This window comes from Lucilia sericata, unplaced genomic scaffold (assembly GCF_015586225.1).
Source record: "Lucilia sericata isolate MDLA Ls3-8-SP2 unplaced genomic scaffold, ASM1558622v1 Contig000422F_arrow, whole genome shotgun sequence".
NCBI lineage: Eukaryota > Metazoa > Arthropoda > Insecta > Diptera > Calliphoridae > Lucilia > Lucilia sericata.
This window is the reverse complement of record NW_023994439.1, coordinates 273213-289552: the sequence shown is the minus strand read 5'-3', so window position 1 is coordinate 289552 and position 16340 is coordinate 273213. Positions and strand designations below refer to the sequence as shown.

General features: G+C 29.5%; 1 protein-coding gene and 1 long non-coding RNA gene across 3 annotated transcripts in view; one reads left to right on the top strand and one right to left on the bottom strand.

The window, feature by feature from the left end:
* LOC119604749 (nitric oxide synthase) overlaps positions 1-16340 on the bottom strand; it is a 93501-nt gene that overhangs the window by 15046 nt on the left and 62115 nt on the right. Inside the window, 3 exon segments of the mRNA XM_037957561.1 lie at positions 10931-10995; positions 11266-11304; positions 11306-11371. Coding sequence (XP_037813489.1) covers positions 10931-10995; positions 11266-11304; positions 11306-11371 — 170 coding nt within the window.
* LOC119604750 overlaps positions 1-16340 on the top strand; it is a 77452-nt gene that overhangs the window by 39999 nt on the left and 21113 nt on the right. The window lies entirely within an intron of this gene.

The window sequence follows — 16340 nt, the reverse complement described above, 5'->3', positions numbered from 1 at the left end:
AGTCTGGTCAATAGTCTAGTCTATAGACTATTCAATAGCCTAGTCCATAGACTATTCAATAGTCTAGTCCATAGACTATTCAATAACCTAGTCCATAGACTATTCGATAGACTAGTTATTAGTCTTGTCGATAGACTAGTAAATAGTCTAATTTATACACTAGTCGATAGTCTTGTCTGCAGACTGGTAAATTGTTCAGTCTAGGCTATTGAAAGTAGTCAATAGTCTAGTCAATAAACTAGTCAAATCAGTAGTATATTCAATAGACTAGTCCACAGACTAGTAATTAGACTAGTTAATAGTAAAGTTTATAGATTAGAGAATAGCCGAGTCTATAATCTAGTCAGTAACCTAGTCCACAGACTAGTTAATAGACTAAGTAATAGTCTAGTATATAGACTAGTCAATAGTCTAGTCTATACACCTGTCCACAGGCTAGTAAATAGACTTAAGTAATTTTTCAGTCTATAGACTAGTTAATAGTCCTGTATATAAACTATTGATTATCTATTCTATAGATAGATTTATCACAAATTGCCCTTAAATAGATTATCGACAATTTTTCTTAAAAAGAAAATTTATCAAAAATTTCCTTGAATAGAGAAGTTATGAAAAATTTCCTTTAAATAGAAAATTTAACAAAAATTGTCTTTAAATATAGAAATTATAACAAATTTCCTTAATTTTGACAATTTATCAAACATGCCCGTTATATAGACAATTTATGGAAAATTTCACTTAAAGAAATCATTTTTCAAAAAAATTTCCCTTAAATAGACAATTTCTCAATAATTTCCTTTAAATAGAGGGTTTATCAAAAATTTCCTTTAAATAAACAATTTATCAATAATTTCCTTCAAATGAAAAATTTATCAAAAAATTTCCCTCATATATAGAATTTATAGAAAATTTCCCTTAAATGGACATTTTATCAATAATTTCCTTTTAATTGAGAATTTATCAAAAATTTCCCTTAAATAGACAATTTATCAATAATTTCCTTCAAATAGAGAACTTTTCGAAAATTTCCCTTATATAGAATTTTTAAAAAATATCCCTTAAATAGATAAATTATCAATAATTTCCTTTAAATAGCGGATTTATCAAAAATTTCATTTAAATAAACAATTTATCAATAATTTCCTTCAAATATAGAATTTATAGAAAATATCCCTTAAATGGACATTTTATCAATAATTACCTTTTAAAAGAGAATTTATCAAAAATTTCCCATAAATAAAAATTTATAAAAAATTTGCCTTAAATAGAAAATTTATCAATAATTTCCTTCAAATAGAGAATTTATCAAAAATTTCCCCTAAATATAGAATTTTTAAAAGATATCCCTTAAATGGACAACTTATCAATAATTTCCTTCAAATAGAGAATTTATCAAAAAATTTCCCTTAAATAGACATTTTATTAATAATTTCCTTTTAAAAGAGAATTAAACAAACATTTTCCTTAAAAATATGTCCCTTATATAAACAATTTGTGGAAAATTTCCCCTAAATTTCCTTAAATTCTCTATTCATCAACAATTTCCCTTAAAATAGATAAATTATAATAAAACAAGAATTGCTCGAACATTTCTCTTATATAAAGAATTTATCAAACATTTCCTTTAAAAAAACAATTTATCACAAATAGAAAAGTTCCTTTAACTGGAGAATTGCTCGAAAATTTTTCCTAAATTAGTCAAAAACTTTCGTTAAATAGACAATATATCAAAAATTTCCCATAAATAGAGAATTTATTAAAAATTTCCCTTAAATATAGAATTTTTAAAAAATATCCTTAATACAGATAATTTATCAAAAATGTCCCTTATATAGACAATTTATGGAAAATTTGCCTTAAATAGAGGATTTTTCAGAAATTTCGCCAAAAAAGACAATTTATGGACAATTTTTCTTAAATATACAATTTATCAAAATTTCTCTTAAAATAGAGAATTTATCAAAAATTTCCCTTAAATATAGAATTTACCAAAATGAAGAATTCAACGAAAATTTCCCTTAAATAGAGAATTTTTAAAAAATTTTCTTAAAATATGTGCAATTTTTCAAAAATTTCCTTTAAATAGAAAATTTTTGGAAAATGTCCTATAAATAAAATATTTATGGAAAGTTTCCACAAGTAATAACATTGGAATAATAAACTCATTCCAAAAATAAACCTATTAGAGTGTTTACACGATAAAGATGACAAAAAGCGCAACACGTGCACACACCATCACTCATTATTTTGCGATATCGAAACACAATGATGAGGAAAATTGCCAAAAAATAGCAAATAAAACCATAAAATAAAATAATGTGGAAAAAATATTGCTTAAATAAACTTTTTATTTTTACTATTTCCTTTTTCACTGCTTTTTTTTATTTGGTGCGTGTTAACGCCTCTAAATAGGCTATATTTCTAGCCTATTTCTTACAATGTGTTAAAAACTTTGAGCTTTAAGGCCATACAAAAAGGAATTGTTTACCAACTGTCATTACTGTTATTTAAGGTGATTTTCATTAGTCATTAATCTAATTATACTTAAACAAACAAAACCAGAAAAAAACAAAATCTTACAAAAACGAATGTTATAAAAACAAAGATTTTTCAGTGATGACCAAACACACACGCATCACATAACAACCACACGCATCGTCATGATTTAGAAAATAAAACTTGTAATAAATCATGGTTTTAATTTATGTTTTTCCAGCAGATTCTCTAGAGTTCAATGAAACATGAAATCGTGCGTACATTGTAAGAAATCACAAACTCAATTAAATTTTAATGAGTTTCATTCATTGTTAGTAAAGGGATGACCAGCATCTGCTTTTTTAAGCCTACTAAACATATGGGTGTTTGTCTAGACTAGATATTTTATATATAACATGATTTCATTTTGGATTGTTTTATTTTGAAATTTATAACAATTTATTGTCACTAAAATTTTTGCAGGAAAAATAATGTTTTTCAGCAAATATATATATGAATGTAGAACGTTTATTTTATTTAAGCCTAAATTTGATTAATTTATTTTCATAATTTAAACGTCTTTCACCAATTTTGCCAAATGTATACATATCAGCAAATAAAAGTATATTTGGGAGGCTTAAGAGAATTGTCCTGCCTTTACTCTTTAATAGAAAAGTTTAAAAGATGAGCATAGTTTTTGACAGCCCCCTAATGGACACATACACTTAACACCATATAAGTAAATGAACAAATACACGTTCATTTTAATGTTCATTTTTGGAGCCTGTATTAAGTCATTGAGAACTCATTGAAGTGTGTATGTATGTGTTCTCAAGTATTTGATTAAATGGAAAGGAATCATCATAAAAAAAACAACAACAAATAATCATTAATTTTCTCGATGATGATTGATTTCAGCTTCAATAATTTCAGTTTCGCTTAAACAGCAATATTGACATTTACAATACACGTACACACACTTCTTCACATTGACATCCACACACACACAAGAAAGTGTTGGGCAATTTTTGAATTGAAATACATACATATATAGATATTAAGGTTTTCAAAATGCAACAACTACATACATATAATGTACTTTGTGTTATTTAATGAATACTCATTCATAACAAATTCATATATGAATATACGTACATATGTATGTGCCCATTGCTGCTATAGCGACACTTGAAATTACAATATAATTGCTAAGCAAAAAAACTCCTTAAAACAGTTTTCAGTATAAATTAAAACATGAAATTATAACAACATGCTCATAATTTCATAACAATCTATAAAATGATTTAATTTCTTTCGTCTTTAAAAACAAAATTCCGGAAATTTTTCATCTTCCTTTTGTGTAATAAATTATTTATATCTCATATTTTAATAGAAAGATAAATATTTTTTGTGTTCTCTTTGAAATATTATATGCATATTTTCAAAATCATGCTAATATTTATGAATTGGTATATCATAACATATTGTTTTCATTATTGTCGTATTGTTGCTTTTGTGCTTTTTTTCACATATACATTATTTTGTTGTTATCTACATTATGTCAACATGTCATAATGTAAAATGTCATCATACCGTTTTGTATTGTTGCTGATTTTGGATATACTGTTGGTATCCTTTTAAATGCCTTTGGTATATTGAAATATTTATATGAATATTTAAATTTATACTAATGTGTATGTAAAAATTTGGATTTTTTTATCACACATACACATATATGCATGTATCCACATAAATAACAAGTTCAAAAGCTTTCCAAATATGACAAAATACATGTATAAATACATAATATAGATGATAGATAGATAGATAGATGATAGATAGATAGATAGATAGATAGAATAGATAGATAGATAGATAGATAGATAGATAGATAGATAGATAGATAGATAGATAGATAGATAGATAGATAGATAGATAGATAGATAGATAGATAGATAGATAGATAGATAGTATAGATAGATAGATAGATAGATAGATAGTAGATAGCTAGATAGATAGATAGATAGATAGATAGGATAGATGAGATAGATAGATAGATAGATAGATATGATAGATAGATAGATAGATAGATAGATAGATAGATAGATAGATAGATAGATAGATAGATAGATAGATAGATAGATAGATGAGAATAGATAGATAGATAGATAGATAGATAGATAGATAGATAGATCGATAGATAGATAGATAGATAGATAGATAGATAGATAGATAGATAGAATAGATAGATAGATAGATAGATAGATAGAAGATAGATCGATAGATAGTAGATAGATAGATAGATAGCTAGATAGATAGAAGATAGATAGATAGATTTAGATAGATAGATAGATAGATAGATAGATAGTAGATAGATAGATAGTCGATGATAGATAGATAGATAGATAGATAGATAGATAGATAGATAGATAGATAGATAGATAGATAGATAGATAGATAGATAGATAGATAGATAGATAGATAGATAGATAGATAGATAGAAGCTAGCTAGATAGATATTAGATAGATAGATTAGACGACCAGATTGGAGATAAATAAAATGTTTATATCATACATTATTGTGATAGCTAAAAATATATATTTTTTTAATTTTCCTGAAATTTATTCAGCTGGAACATCAGCATCATTCAGTTTGGGGCCCCCAAAATGTACATACGTATATCCAATTCCTTTTCACATAAATGTTAGTCCTGCAATCAATTTAGCCAAAATACAATTTTGTTTTAGTTCAATTCACAGTATGCTGTAAATACATTACTCATATTTTCTATAGTTGTTTTAGCTGTTTTTATTCTAACAGCTATTTAACTTGTAAAACATTTTTGTTTGGCCCACTAATTTCCGTTAACAAATTATAAAGTTTTTCCTTCGACATTTTATACTTTATTGTTATTATTGTTGTCGTGGTTCTTGTTATTATTGTTATTTCGATATAATAGCAGGGAATTTCCGTATGACATGTTCGACAAGAATTCTAGTCATAAATGGGAATTTTTGTTTCGTTTGTAATAATGCAGACAACAAAAATTACAATACAATAATTTTTTTTTTTTTGCAACAATAAAGATAATATAAATATGTCACTAACATATTTTACATGTATGTAGGTTTCTTAGGATGACTCTCAAAATATTTTGAGTTGAATCTACAAGGTTGCCAAATTGTTGTAAAATGATGAATTCTGATAGATAATTCAGTCCTACTCCTTGTCTTAAATGTAAAGGGAAACATAAAAGTTATGGAAGCAATTTCTGCTCCGCCCTTCACAAGCAAATTCTTTTTAAACATTTTTTGAGATAATTATTTTTGTTAAGAATTTGACATCTTTCGAGCTCCCTAATGCTATTTTATCAATATGTAAATAAACGGTAGTTCTGTGTAGGCTATAAAAAAGGAACAATATGCTAAAGAAGTTATAATTAAATTTTGCTTACAATATAAATCTCCAAAATAGAAAATTTTTGGGTTAAAAAAAGTTTGCTGCTAAAAGTAGGCTACAGCAATGTATATTATACATATTTCTATTTCCTGTTAAACCATGTCACAAAAACCGAAGAAACATCAGATTTAGGCTTCTGCAGACGCGCTAGAGACGTCAAATTTAGACCATAGACTAGAGTATAGACTAGACTATAGACTAAGACTATAGACTAGACTATAGACTAGACTATAGCTAGACTATAACTACGACTATAGACTAGACTATAGACTAGACTAGAGACTAGACTATAGACTAGACCTATAGACTAGACTATAGACTAGACTATAGACAGACTATAGACAGACTAGACTAGACTATAAGACTAGACTATAGACTAGACTATAGAACTAGAACTATAGACTAGACTATAGACTAAGACTATAGACTAGACTATAGACTAGACTATAGACTAGACTATATACTAGACTATAGACTAGACTATAGACTAGACTATACTAGACTATAGACTATAGACTAGACTATAGACTAGACTATAGACTAGACTATAGACTAGACTATAGACTAGACTATAGACTAGACTATAGACTAGACTATAGACTAGACTATAGACTAGACTATAGACTAGACTATAGACTAGACTATAGACTAGACTATAGACTAGACTATAGACTAGACTATAGACTAGACTATAGACTAGACTATAGACTAGACTATAGACTAGACTATAGACTAGACTATAGACTAGACTATAGACTAGACTATAGACTAGACTATAGACTAGACTATAGACTAGACTATAGACTAGACTATAGAATAGACTATAGACTAGACTATAGACTAGACTATAGACTAGACTATAGACTAGACTATAGACTAGACTATAGACTAGACTATAGACTAGACTATAGACTAGACTATAGACTAGACTATAGACTAGACTATAGACTAGACTATAGACTAGACTATAGACTAGACTATAGACTAGACTATGACTAGACTATAGACTAGACTATAGACTAGACTATAGACTAGACTATAGACTAGACTATAGACTAGACTATAGACTAGACTTTAGACTAGACTATAGACTAGACTATAGACTAGACTATAGACTAGACTATAGACTAGACTATAGACTAGACTATAGACTAGACTATAGACTAGACTATAGACTAGACTATAGACTAGACTATAGACTAGACTATAGACTAGACTATAGACTAGACTATAGACTAGACTATAGACTAGACTATAGACTAGACTATAGACTAGACTATAGACTAGACTATAGACTAGACTATAGACTAGACTATAGACTAGACTATAGACTAGACTATAGACTAGACTATAGACTAGACTATAGACTAGACTATAGACTAGACTATAGACTATAGACTAGACTATAGACTAGACTATAGACTAGACTATAGACTAGACTATAGACTAGACTATAGACTAGACTATAGACTAGACTATAGACTAGACTATAGACTAGACTATAGACTAGACAATAGACTAGACTATAGACTAGACTATAGACTAGACTATAGACTAGACTATAGACTAGACTATAGACTAGACTAGACTATAGACTAGACTAGACTAGACTATAGACTAGACTAGACTAGACTAGACTAGACTATAGACTAGACTAGACTATAGACTAGACTATAGACTAGACTAGACTATAGACTAGACTAGACTATAGACTAGACTAGACTATAGACTAGACTAGACTAGACTATAGACTAGACTATAGACTAGACTATAGACTAGACTATAGACTAGACTATAGACTAGACTATAGACTAGACTATAGACTAGACTATAGACTAGACTATAGACTAGACTATAGACTAGACTATAGACTAGACTATAGACTAGACTATAGACTAGACTATAGACTAGACTATAGACTAGACTATAGACTAGACTATAGACTAGACTATAGACTAGACTATAGACTAGACTATAGACTAGACTATATAGACTAGACTATAGACTAGACTATAGACTAGACTATAGACTAGACTATAGACTAGACTATAGACTAGACTATAGACTAGACTATAGACTAGACTATAGACTAGACTATAGACTAGACTATAGACTAGACTATAGACTAGACTATAGACTAGACTATAGACTAGACTATAGACTAGACTATAGACTAGACTATAGACTAGACTATAGACTAGACTATAGACTAGACTATAGACTAGACTATAGACTAGACTATAGACTAGACTATAGACTAGACTATAGACTAGACTATAGACTAGACTATAGACTAGACTATAGACTAGACTATAGACTAGACTATAGACTAGACTATAGACTAGACTATAGACTAGACTATAGACTAGACTATAGACTAGACTATAGACTAGACTATAGACTAGACTATAGACTAGACTATAGACTAGACTATAGACTAGACTAGACTAGACTATAGACTAGACTATAGACTAGACTATAGACTAGACTATAGACTAGACTATAGACTAGACTATAGACTAGACTATAGACTAGACTATAGACTAGACTATAGACTAGACTAGACTATAGACTAGACTAGACTATAGACTAGACTAGACTATAGACTAGACTAGACTATAGACTAGACTAGACTATAGACTAGACTATAGAATAGACTAGACTATAGACTAGACTAGACTATAGACTAGACTAGACTATAGACTAGACTAGACTATAGACTAGACTAGACTATAGACTAGACTAGACTATAGACTAGACTAGACTATAGACTAGACTAGACTATAGACTAGACTAGACTATAGACTAGACTAGACTATAGACTAGACTATAGACTAGACTATAGACTAGACTATAGACTAGACTATAGACTAGACTATAGACTAGACTATAGACTAGACTATAGACTAGACTATAGACTAGACTATAGACTAGACTATAGACTAGACTATAGACTAGACTATAGACTAGACTATAGACTAGACTATAGACTAGACTATAGACTAGACTATAGACTAGACTATAGACTAGACTAGACTAGACTATAGACTAGACTATAGACTAGACTATAGACTAGACTATAGACTAGACTATAGACTAGACTATAGACTAGACTATAGACTAGACTATAGACTAGACTATAGACTAGACTATAGACTAGACTATAGACTAGACTATAGACTAGACTATAGACTAGACTATAGACTAGACTATAGACTAGACTATAGACTAGACTACTAGACTATAGACTAGACTATAGACTAGACTATAGACTAGACTATAGACTAGACTATAGACTAGACTATAGACTAGACTATAGACTAGACTATAGACTAGACTATAGACTAGACTATAGACTAGACTATAGACTAGACTATAGACTAGACTATAGACTAGACTATAGACTAGACTATAGACTAGACTATAGACTAGACTAGACTATAGACTAGACTATAGACTAGACTAGACTATAGACTAGACTATAGACTAGACTATAGACTAGACTAGACTATAGACTAGACTAGACTATAGACTAGACTAGACTATAGACTAGACTATAGACTAGACTATAGACTAGACTATAGACTAGACTATAGACTAGACTATAGACTAGACTATAGACTAGACTATAGACTAGACTATAGACTAGACTATAGACTAGACTATAGACTAGACTATAGACTAGACTATAGACTAGACTATAGACTAGACTATAGACTACACTATAGACTAGACTATAGACTAGACTATAGACTAGACTATAGACTAGACTATAGACTAGACTATAGACTAGACTATAGACTAGACTATAGACTAGACTATAGACTAGACTATAGACTAGACTATAGACTAGACTAGACTATAGACTAGACTATAGACTAGACTATAGACTAGACTATAGACTAGACTATAGACTGGACTATAGACTGGACTATAGACTAGACTATAGACTAGACTATAGACTAGACTATAGACTAGACTATAGACTAGACTATAGACTAGACTATAGACTAGACTATAGACTAGACTATAGACTAGACTATAGACTAGACTATAGACTAGACTATAGACTAGACTATAGACTAGAGTATAGACTATACTATAGACTAGACTATAGACTAGACTATAGACTAGACTATAGACTAGACTATAGACTAGACTATAGACTAGACTATAGACTAGACTATAGACTAGACTATAGACTAGACTATAGACTAGACTATAGACTATAGACTAGACTATAGACTAGACTATAGACTAGACTATAGACTAGACTATAGACTAGACTATAGACTAGACTATAGACTAGACTATAGACTAGACTATAGACTAGACTATAGACTAGACTATAGACCAGACTATAGACTAGACTGTATAATCTCAAGCATCCTGGATATGTTAGTGTAGGGTATTGAATAATAAAAATGCATAATAAAAACTGAAATTAAATTTTCTCAATAGAATAAATCACTAAATGTGTAAAAACTTTGACCAATATTTAAAATTGAATTTATAAGAATTATTCCAACATTTTTACTTTGATTCATTGAGGCTGTTCAAACTTTTAAAAAGTTAGGGTGAAATAACTTTATAATGTTTTTGTAAAATATTTTCCATGTTTTTTATCACAATTTTAAATAATTAAATCTCGAAAGTAACAGTAAAAAGAAAAAAACCCATAACTCTCTTTATATTTAATGTTTAAGCTTAATAGCTTTTTATAATTTACTTGTAAAGTACTCGTGCTAAGTAAAATGTTCATACAGGTGTTATGTATAACGCTTGTTTACAATAAAAATGACCCAAGTCAGAACTTAAACTCCTTTCACTTAACAGATTTTACTTCTTAATTCCATGAAGAATGATCTAAATCAAAAAATTCGTTTTCTCTTAATACTATTTGAAAATTAATACACTTTTAAAGTAAATGTACTCTATCTTTGTACGTTTTAAAAATAAAAAAAAAACAACACACAAACAGCATTTAACACTTACCTGGAATCCTGGCCACTCTCAGCTGATTCCTGTACTCTCATAGCATACAAATCCTGTGAGAATAACTACATAAAGGGAAACGTAAAATGTTTGTATGTATTACCACATTAAAAGGAAATAAAAAATTAAAAAAAAACACACAAATCAGTTAACAATTGCTTAAGCTGGTAAACCAGACAGACTTTTCTAAAGTCTGTTTTTCTGGTTAAATGAGTCCTAGAGTGCAAGTTAAAAGGTGGGCGTTTGGTATATAAATGAGTTTTTAATTCTAATATTATATTTGTTTTAAACTCATTTTCTTCTTTTTTCACATAAATAAGTGTTTAACTACTTACCTCACCATTTTCCGGTGGATCACCATTACCAAATGTTGATGGCAACAACAATCAATAGTGCTTCATGCTCAATGGATGAAATATCGTAATCAGACATGCAATAGATCTAAAAAAAGAAGAGAAAAAATAACGAAATTAAATTTAGAATTACATATTTATATATGTACTTTAATTTTCTTTGTAGTCTACATTAGTTGCCTAATATTTAATGTTTAAAGATAACCAATTAAAGATATAAAGTTTGCAATAAGATTGTTATCCCAGCAGTTCCAGAAGTAGTCATTGTATCGCTTTAGCCCAGTGATTTTCATAACTACTAATCACTTTATAGTAAGCTAGCAAGTTGTTAATTGATATCTTGTTGTCCCTTAGTAAACTAAAGTGTAGTTATTAAGTATTAAACTTCCATTGTGTAGACTTAAGTCAAATCTAAAGATTAGTCTAAATTTGAATCTTAAGTCTAGTCTAAAGTTTGGTATAAAATCTGCACTTAAGTCTGGAATAAAGTATAGTCTAGACTAAAATCAAGTCTAAGGTCTAGTCTTAAGACTAGTATAGAGTATAGTCTAAGTCAAATCTGAAGTCTGATATAAATTCAAGTAGAATGTCTAAGTCTAGTCTAATGTCTAGTCCAACTTCTAGTCTAAAGTCTAGTATAAAGTACAGTCTTAAGTCAAATCTGAAGTCTGATCTAAATTCAAGTAGAATGTCTAAGTCTAGTCTAATGTCTACGTGAACGTCCAGTCTAAAGTCCTGTGTAAATTCTAGTCGAAAGTCTAGTCTGTAGTCTAAACTAAAGGTTAGTCTAAAGTTTAATTTTAAATCTATTCTTAAGACTACTCTTTAGACTAAAGTCTACTGTAAAGTCCTAGATTAATTTCTAGTCTAAAGTCTAGTCTAAAGTGTAGTCTAAAGTCTAGTCTGAAATCTAGTCTAAAGTATAGTCTAAAGTATACTCTAAAGTCTAGTATAAAGTCTAATCTAAAATCTAGTCTAAAGTCTAGTCTCAAGTCTACTCAAAAGTCAACTCGAAAGTCTAGTCTAAAGTCTTGCCTAAGTTAAATCTAAAGTCTAGTTTAAAGTCTAGTTCGAAGTCCAGTCTAAAGTCTAGTCCAATGTTTAGTCCAAACTGTAGTCTATAGTACTATCTAATGTATAATCTTAAATCTAGTCTAAAGTCTAGCCAAAAGTATAATCTCAAGTCTAGTCTAAAGTCTTGCCTAAGGTCAAGTCTAAAGCCTAGTTTAAAGTATAGTTCGAAGTCCAGTCTAAAGTCTAGTCCAATGTTTAGTCCAAAGTCTAGTCTATAGTAATATCTAATGTATAATCTTAAATCGAGTTTATAGTCCGCCCAAAGTCTAGCCTAAAGTATAATCTCAAGTCTAGTTTAAAGTCTAGTCTAAAGTCTATCTAAAGTCTAGTCTGAAGTCTAGTCTTAAGTTAAGTCTACTCTAAAGTCTAGTCTTAAGTCTAGTCTTAAGTCTAGTCTAAAGTCCTAGTCTAAAGTCTAGTTTAAAGTCTAGTCCAAAGTATAGTTTAAAGTCTAGTCTAAAATCTAATCTAATGTCTAGTCTAAAGTCTAGTCTAAAGTCTAGTCTAAAGTCTAGTCTAAAGTCGAGTCTAAAGTCTAGTCTAAAGTCTAATGAATAATCTTGAATCTAGTTTATAGTCTAGTCCAAAGTCAAGTTAAAAGTCTATCTAAATCTAGTCTAAAGTCTAGTCTAAAGTCTGGTCTAAAGTCTAGTCTAAAGTCTGGTCTAAAGTCTAGTCTAAAGTCTGGTCTACAGTCTAGTCTAGTCTAAAGTCTCGTCTAATGTCTAGTCTAAAAGGACTAGCCTAGTTAAAAGTGTAGTCTAATGTCTAGCCTAAAGTCTAGTTAAAAAATGTAGTCTAATGTCTATTCTAAAGTCAAGTCAAAAGTATATTCTAAAGTCTTGTCTAAACTTTAGTTTAAAGTATGGTCTAGACTTAACTTTAGACTATGCTTTTGATTCTACTTGAGACTAGATTTTAGATTAAACTTTTTATGTCTACCCTTTACTCTTTTGTCCAATCCAAAGTCCAAGTTCAGGTGAAATCTAAAATCTAGTACAAATTTTATAATTTCGCTTAGTTCCTATTAATTAACATTAATCATCCATGTGTGGGTGCTATTATAGAACTCAATTAAATCAATAATAACTTAACATTGTCCATTTTATTGCCTGCAATAAAATCTTTGCCTCTTTATAACAGTTACAAATCCTACGTTAAACTTAAATGACCCATCATTAACACCACCACGCACATTAAATAAAGTCCCAACACAAAACAGCTTGAAAAATATTTGACATCATCATGTAGACATGATTGACTGTAAACTACTGTTCACATCCACTATATATTTTAGACATTTTTCCAACATTTTGTCTTATCCTGCATAATTCTATTTTCTCAGGTATATGTATATTAAAACAATTGTCCAGCAAAAATAACAAAAATTGACCCCAGTATCAAGTAATTTAGACAAAGTTTATACAATAAAATGAGGCCACAGCAGCAGCCAGACCAACATGACACTTATGTCATGTTTTATAAGAAGAAAAAAACAACACAGAAGTGGACAAAAAAACTCGAAAAAAACGAATCATGTCTGCCATATGATGACAACATTATGGGTTTTGTGTAGTTTATACCATTATGTTTAGTGTTTTTGTTAAATTGTAGAATTTTTTTTTTTTTCGTTTGTAATGCCACAGAGATTTAAAAGGACATGTGATGATACATAAAAAAAGGAAGGAAAATATTTACTCTTAGCCACTTTTATTGGATATGTTTATTGATATTGTTGTTACTGTTGTATTTTTTAAATAGAAAAAGGCCATTTAGTGTTTTTCACCCTTAGTTATTTTGATGCCAATACAGTGGTAGTGATATTTTGACAACTTTAACTTTCAGGTGATATTTTTGTTAAATTCTTTTCTTGTGTCCAAAGTTAAAAAAATAAACTATAATAAGTTTTAATAAGATTTTTCTTGATTAAAGTTTTATTTAGCAACAGCTGCGAATAAAAACATAAAAAGGGACATTTGCTGGTTTTTAAATAGTTTACATAATTTAAACTTTTAGATGATTTTTTCCCTTAAAATGGACTGTAGTGATTTAAATACTGTTATATTAAAATCATTTGTCATGTGACATTTACATAGTATGACATTTAAATGGAAGTGACATTTACCTTCCCAAAAAAAACTTGTTAACGGTAATGGGGATTTCTGTTATTGATTTTAACCTGGGACAGTAAAATATCATTATTTTTGATTGTTTAAAGAAAAAACTCAAATATAGAAAAACATCGTAAATCTATTTTCAATACCTACACAGTTTTTATTGTCGTGAACTATTTTTTTTTTGTTCTAGTCTATAGTCTAGTCTATAGTCTAGTCTATAGTCTAGTCTATAGTCTAGTCTATAGTCTAGTCTATAGTCTAGTCTATAGTCTAGTCTATAGTCTAGTCTATAGTCTAGTCTATAGTCTAGTCTATAGTCTAGTCTATAGTCTAGTCTATAGTCTAGTCTATAGTCTAGTCTATAGTCTAGTCTATAGTCTAGTCTATAGTCTAGTCTATAGTCTAGTCTATAGTCTAGTCTATAGTCTAGTCTATAGTCTAGTCTATAGTCTAGTCTATAGTCTAGTCTATAGTCTAGTCTATAGTCTAGTCTATAGTCTAGTCTATAGTCTAGTCTATAGTCTAGTCTATCGTCTAGTCTATAGTCTAGTCTATAGTCTAGTCTATAGTCTAGTCTATAGTCTAGTCTATAGTCTAGTCTATAGTCTAGTCTATAGTCTAGTCTATAGTCTAGTCTATAGTCTAGTCTATAGTCTAGTCTATAGTCTAGTCTATAGTCTAGTCTATAGTCTAGTCTATAGTCTAGTCTATAGTCTAGTCTATAGTCTAGTCTATAGTCTAGTCTATAGTCTAGTCTATAGTCTAGTCTATAGTCTAGTCTATAGTCTAGTCTATAGTCTAGTCTATAGTCTAGTCTATAGTCTAGTCTATAGTCTAGTCTATAGTCTAGTCTATAGTCTAGTCTATAGTCTAGTCTATAGTCTAGTCTATAGTCTAGTCTATAGTCTAGTCTATAGTCTAGTCTATAGTCTAGTCTATAGTCTAGTCTATAGTCTAGTCTAGTCTAGTCTATAGTCTAGTCTATAGTCTAGTCTATAGTCTAGTCTATAGTCTAGTCTATAGTCTAGTCTAGTCTAGTCTATAGTCTAGTCTATAGTCTAGTCTATAGTCTAGTCTATAGTCTAGTCTATAGTCTAGTCTATAGTCTAGTCTATAGTCTAGTCTATAGTCTAGTCTAGTCTAGTCTATAGTCTAGTCTATAGTCTAGTCTATAGTCTAGTCTATAGTCTAGTCTATAGTCTAGTCTATAGTCTAGTCTATAGTCTAGTCTATAGTCTAGTCTATAGTCTAGTCTATAGTCTAGTCTATAGTCTAGTCTATAGTCTAGTCTATAGTCTAGTCTATAGTCTAGTCTATAGTCTAGTCTATAGTCTAGTCATAGTCTAGTCTATAGTCTAGTCTATAGTCTAGTCTATAGTCTAGTCTATAGTCTAGTCTATAGTCTAGTCTATAGTCTAGTCTATAGTCTAGTCTATAGTCTAGTCTATAGTCTAGTCTATAGTCTAGTCTATAGTCTAGTCTATAGTCTAGTCTATAGTCTAGTCTATAGTCTAGTCTATAGTCTAGTCTATAGTCTAGTCTATAGTCTAGTCTATAGTCTAGTCTATAGTCTAGTCTATAGTCTAGTCTATAGTCTAGTCTATAGTCTAGTCTATAGTCTAGTCTATAGTCTAGTCTATAGTCTAGTCTATAGTCTAGTCTATAGTCTAGTCTATAGTCTAGTCTATAGTCTAGTCTCTAGTCTATAGTCTCTATAGTCTAGTCTATAGTCTAGTCTATAGTCTAGTCTATAGTCTAGTCTATAGTCTAGTCTATAGTCTAGTCTATAGTCTAGTCTATAGTCTAGTCTATAGTCAGTATATAGTCTAGTCTATAGTCTAGTCTATAGTCTAGTCTATAGTCTAG